The sequence below is a fragment of the Rosa chinensis genome, chromosome 5 (genome assembly GCF_002994745.2).
Source record: "Rosa chinensis cultivar Old Blush chromosome 5, RchiOBHm-V2, whole genome shotgun sequence".
Taxonomy (NCBI): domain Eukaryota; kingdom Viridiplantae; phylum Streptophyta; class Magnoliopsida; order Rosales; family Rosaceae; genus Rosa; species Rosa chinensis.
Window position 1 is genome coordinate 65,183,592 of NC_037092.1, and position 5,590 is coordinate 65,189,181.

At 40.4% G+C, this 5,590-nt stretch overlaps 1 protein-coding gene across 1 annotated transcript; it reads left to right on the forward strand.

The window, feature by feature from the left end:
- Positions 1-807: 807 nt before the first annotated feature.
- LOC112166561 (transmembrane protein 209) lies at positions 808-4,916 on the forward strand. Its single transcript, XM_024303436.2, has 7 exons — positions 808-1,160; positions 1,520-1,575; positions 1,674-2,563; positions 2,815-3,010; positions 3,129-3,311; positions 3,697-4,073; positions 4,334-4,916. Exons 1-7 carry the CDS (start codon positions 976-978, stop codon positions 4,472-4,474), a joined length of 2,028 nt encoding a protein of 675 aa, XP_024159204.1. The 5' UTR covers positions 808-975; the 3' UTR covers positions 4,475-4,916.
- Positions 4,917-5,590: the final 674 nt, after the last annotated feature.

Below are 5,590 nucleotides of genomic sequence, written 5' to 3' on the forward strand. Positions count from 1 at the left end.
ACCAAGCTGCAATTCCGACAACCTTGCTCTAATAGGCCCAAATCCCATCTATTGTGCCAACAACATTGGGGTCGACGTCTTTGGGTAGTTACAGTTTCTCTGTCCCTAGTCTCTAAAGCGTATTGTGATTCAGGAGATAGAGGTCGGGAACTTTGTGAAGACCAATTTGAGTGGACAACGATGCTTAAGGCATCTCCTAAGCAGTTGCATGACTGGCATCTCAGCCTTGCTTGGGACGGTCAAATTTCGGATTTAGACTTTTTGGTTAACTTGGTCTCCCCCCTTCTCTTGGATATGTTAAGTTGAACATTGATGGATCTGGATCTCAACCAATTGCTGCTAGAGGCATAGCAGTTAGAGGTCTTCTTTGAAATAGTAAGGGTGACCGGATTATGGTTTCTCTGCAAATTTAGGCACAAATTAAATTTTTTGGCTTTGTACTTTGCTCTAGCAATTTTCAAATTTAATTTTACACATATTATTGTGGAGTCTGATTCTTCTCTAGTGGCGAACATGTTAAGAAGGCAATGGGATGACACACATCTTTTTCATGGCTTGTTATCAAGTCACAAAGTGTTTATGGCAAGTAATTGAAATTGTCAAATTACGCATTTGTATAGAGAATGTAATATGATTGCTATTGGCTAATGAACTTGTTCATATGGCAAATATCTAAACGAGTAGGTACCCACATTCTTGTATTTCACTCTCAAGACGAAGATGGCATAGTGAGGACAAGGCTAGTAAATTTTTGCGAGTTTCAGCCACCATTTAAAAAATTTCTTTTTTTTTTTAATTTTTATTTCTCGGGCCAATATTCTTTTTAATTTTTGAAACCCCAGCAAGCCCAAGAGAGAGTCTGATTATACCGCCGAAAACTCGCCGTGGTTGTTGAGCTTCATGTCATAAATCTCTCACCACCGGCGACAGTGGTGACCGGAGAACAAAGCTAATCACAACCACCACTTCACCTGCATGGAGGGCAGAGACAACAAGGGCTCCTCGCCCCCACCAAAGCCCTCCAAGTTCTCCGTCTACCAGAACCCAACCCTCTCCGCCGCCCTCACCGCCAGCAGCCTCCGACCTCCCAAGCACGCCCTCCTCGTCATCTTCTCTCTCTCGTCCCTCTCCGCCGTCGCCTTCCTCGTCATTCTCTCCAGGTACCCAATTCCTTAGTTAGGGTTTTTCCAGGGTTTAACCCCAAGATTTGATGTTTTTGTTTGGTTTCGAATTAAAGAATTGGGATGAGGGTTTTGAGTTGAAGAAGCATTGTTTGGTTTTATGGGAAACAAAAGCCCTCTATTACTTGCTCTAGAATTTTGAGCCTTCTTGGCTATTTTAAGAACTACAGAAGAAGAAATCAAGGTTCATAATTCATATAATGTATATGGTTAGACCCAAAAGAGCAATTTGAGTAAGGAATGTGCTGTTAGATCTTGGCTTATGGGAATGAATCGGTTTCGGCTATGTGTTGTTGTTCTGTGTGGCTAACACAATGTACTATCTTGAATTTTTGAAGGGAGAATGAGTTTGTTAACAATTTGAAGCTCAATATTCTTTCCCAAGAGGCAGCCTGTAAGTTGTTAAATTGTGTCTATGGAATTTTTAAATGGTTTTGAACTGGATGCTTTGATCCGTGTAGCTTGTTTTGAATGTCCTGTTTTGTGTTGCAGATTTGTTTGTTAAAGTGGTACATACTGTTGTGGGATTAGTATTTTTGGCTACTCTGGTTGCATTCTTCAGAGTCATCTCATTGAGAAATGCTGCTGTTGTGCCAACTGTATCTTCCTCTAAGGGAACCAAGGATAAGATGGGCTTGACAAGTCGTCAGCTTGGACTTCTAGGAATTAAGCCAAAGGTTGAACAAGTTGTATCCGAGTCTGCAAAGAAACCTCCCAAGTCCAAGCCCTACTTGTCTTCCCCTTCAGATGTCCTTGTTCCACTTCATCAGCCAATCAGCAGTTCAAATCGTCTGTCTCGAATTGGCTCAGATAAATTTAACACCAGTGGTGGAAATAAGATGGGATCGATCACCAGTCCCTCTAAATCACCCAGTTCCGCGTCTTCTTTGTATCTTGTCCCAGGAGCTGTTTCACCAATGTCATCTGTTCACAATTCACCTGGAGTGGATTCAGTGGTCTCTTCTCCTTGGTCAAGTAAGCGAGCCCCTGGAAGAGAGATAACGTCAGAAGAAAAGTTTGAACAGTTCTTGGCAGATGTTGATGAGAAAATCACACAATCAGCAGGAAAACTGGCAACTCCACCACCCACTATCAGAGGCTTTGGTGTAGCCAGTCCCAGTTCAGCTAATACATCTGGAACTACAAGGAGTACACCACTGAGGCCTGTGAGAATGTCTCCAGGTTCCCAGAAGTTCAGCACTCCCCCAAAGAAAGGGGAAGGTGAGCTTCCTCCACCTATGTCCATGGAAGAATCTATTAATGCATTTGATCGTTTGGGCATCTATCCTCAAATCGAGCAGTGGCGTGACAACCTCAGGCAATGGTTTTCTTCAGTTTTGCTTAATCCCCTACTCCATAAGATTGAGAGCAGTCATATTCAGGTTTGCATTCATCATGAACCTCCTCCCCTGTCATCCTTCGCTTCATATGTACTGTGAGCTATTTGATGCTTTGTGGTTGGTAAACAGAGCGTTAGATTTCAACTGCAAAATCTGATGGCATAATAATACTGCTTCTGTATTAAATTAACTGCATCAAATACTGAAAGGCATTATGGCATTATAATTTCTCATCTTTGCTAAGGCGTAGATGAGTATCCCACTAAATCATTATAAACTTTGTTGATTTACAGGTAATGGAAGCAGCTTCCAAACTTGGGATATCACTCACAATTAGTCAAATTGGAAGTGATTTACCAACTACTGGCACTACTTCAGTGTCTTCAACTGACAGGACTAAGGAATGGCAACAAACATTAACTCTTGATGAAGATGGAGTTATGCATCAAGTACGAGCTACTCTCCTCCAGTATATTAATGCTTCCACCTGTAAGTTGGTCTTCATTTATTATCACATTAGATTTAAAATTCTTTTTGAAGGTTTCACTATGCACTGCTTTTTTTATTTTATTTTAATTTTTTATCTGATTCTTCCCACCATATGCAGCACAGCTGCCTCAAGCAAATCTCCAACAAACCCCACAGCAGAATATGGTGCCTATTATGCAGGAGTGTGTCGATGCGATCACTGAACACCAGAGGCTACATGCATTGATGAAGGGAGAGTTAATTAAAGGTTTGCTACCGCAAAGCAGCATTCGAGCAGAATACACAGTACAAAGGATTCGAGGTACTTAAATCTTGGTTGTTCACTATACATATGTGGGTATAGTGTGGGATGGCTAAAGACTGTAGCACCCTGAACTTGGAGATATATAGTCAATGGAATCTGTGAAATTAGGGCATGATTAAAAAATATTGGTCAAATATGATTAACTACGAACATGACAGGAGTAGGTCTCTTCAATAGAAATTACACTTTAATTAGCTCATTTGTGTCCTCCTAGCTTGAGGTTGAGAAATCTGTCTTTTTCATTTCTCAAGCAGAGTTTCAAGGTCTGACTTCTAGAAATCTCCTAATTAGATGACTCCTGTTATGAAATAATTGAAATAAATGTTATGGACATTTATTTACGTGTGTTGGAACTTTGTGTCTTTCCTGGGGAGTTTTGCAGAGCTTGCTGAAGGAACCTGCTTGAGGAACTATGAATATCTTGGAAGTGGAGAGGTATATGATAAAAAGAACAAGAAGTGGACTGTTGAACTTCCAACCGATTCTCACTTGCTCTTGTATTTGTTCTGTGCTTTCCTCGAGCACCCAAAGTGGATGCTGCATGGGGATTCTATATCTCATGCTGGAGCTCGATCTAGCAAAAATCCCCTCTTCTTGGGAGTCCTACCACAAAAAGAAAGTATTCCTGAGAAGTACATAGCTGTTGTATCAGGTGTCCCTTCTGCTCTCCACCCAGGGGGTTGTGTTCTTGTTGTTGGACGGAAGAGCCCCCCAGTTTTCGCCTTGTATTTGGATAAGAAATTGCAATTTTCTCTTCAGGTTAGTGCTTACTTGTCAATGCTAGCTTTTCAAAACATCATCAGTTGGGAGAAAATGAAAATACCAATAATGGTTAATGCCACATTCTTGCTTTTTTGAGTTTGTCCTTTGTTTGTTGTTGCTCATCTAATCTTTCTATTGTTTCAACTGTGAAGTGTTACTCAATTCTGCAGTTGTAAATATATTTATTTTGCCAATATTTTGCAAAATACCAGGAAATGGTACATTAAATTGACAAAAAGGTATAATCTTTATTTCAGGGAATGACTGCACTGTGGGATTCTATATTGCTTCTTTGCCACAGCATTAAGGCTGGATATGGGGGAATTGTCCGTGGCATGCATCTTAGTTCTTCAGCCCTGAGAATCCTCCCTGTTCTTGATTCGGAAACTGAAGGCTGATGGAACCAAATTTCTTTGAAAATTTCATACATCACCAACAGGACTCATGAATCATGTTTTGAACAGCGCATTAAGGCATCCATTTCAATGCAGAACTTGCCGGTTGGAAATTTTCTTCCAAGATGCAAGTCCTGTTTCCGTGCCATTCTTAGAATGTTGTTCTATGCTGGAGATGCCTCCTTCAGACTGCAGATGATTGACTTGGGTAGTCGGAATCTAGTATTTCTTATAACTACAGGTTAACAGAACTTAGGACCTGCTAGCTGGAGCAATAATCTGCCGGCTATGTTGTGATAGATGTTGCCATATTGCGGTTCATCTGCATGGTATTTGTGTATTTCCTAGAGGATTTTTAATAATTGATATTCTAGACTAGGCTGGCTAGCCTTTAATCCTTTGGACAATATTTTTGACGGAAGCATTTTCGTACCAAGTTTTTCTACTTATCACTTTTTATTTTCTTTCTTTTGATTCTAGCAATATGGGAGGATATTTTTGAACTCAGGTCCTCGGAAAAAGGTTCTTGAATGGAAAATTCCAAATCTTTTGTTACCAGCAAAAAGCCATTGGTATATCTGCTCAGATAAGAGAACGTTGGCTAGAGTTGTCATCTTTTGGATTCTCTTCTTTTAGTTGGGTGTGCGACAATCTTCTCAATTAAGTATCAAGTCCAAAACGATGATATGCATGCCAATACAAGCGGTCTTGCGAAGAGAAGCGACCAAGAATTAGGCATGTGCAAGACTTGCTACAATGCCTCCATTGCACAAGCTGTGCTTGATGATGCTCTGGCCTTATAGGGCCAAGAGCTATAACTGCAGCTAGTAGTACTAAGAGGATTTCAACAAAAAGAGAAATCGAATCATCAAAAAAGAAAAAATACAAGTGAGTTTGCTCCTATGCTCAAAGTACAAGATTCCAAATAGTTTTCCGGTGATAAAAAAAAAGATGAGTTGTAAAATATTTAGAGGATTTCAACAAAAAGAGCAATCAAAACATCATCCTCTTCAACGAATTGTTATGATCTCAGACATTCGATTCTTACGAATAGGAAACTAAAGTAGGGGTTGTCACAGCCACGAGAAACTCAAAGCGGCATTGTTGGTATGCAGTTGT

Bases quoted from the DNA above. Each gene is read 5' to 3' on its own strand.
- LOC112166561 (XM_024303436.2), top strand. From the start codon at position 976: ATGGAGGGCAGAGACAACAAGGGCTCCTCGCCCCCACCAAAGCCCTCC. The intron at 1,161-1,519 runs GTACCCAATTCC...GAATTTTTGAAG, and splicing joins TTCCTCGTCATTCTCTCCAG to GGAGAATGAGTTTGTTAACA. The intron at 3,011-3,128 runs GTAAGTTGGTCT...CACCATATGCAG, and splicing joins GTATATTAATGCTTCCACCT to CACAGCTGCCTCAAGCAAAT.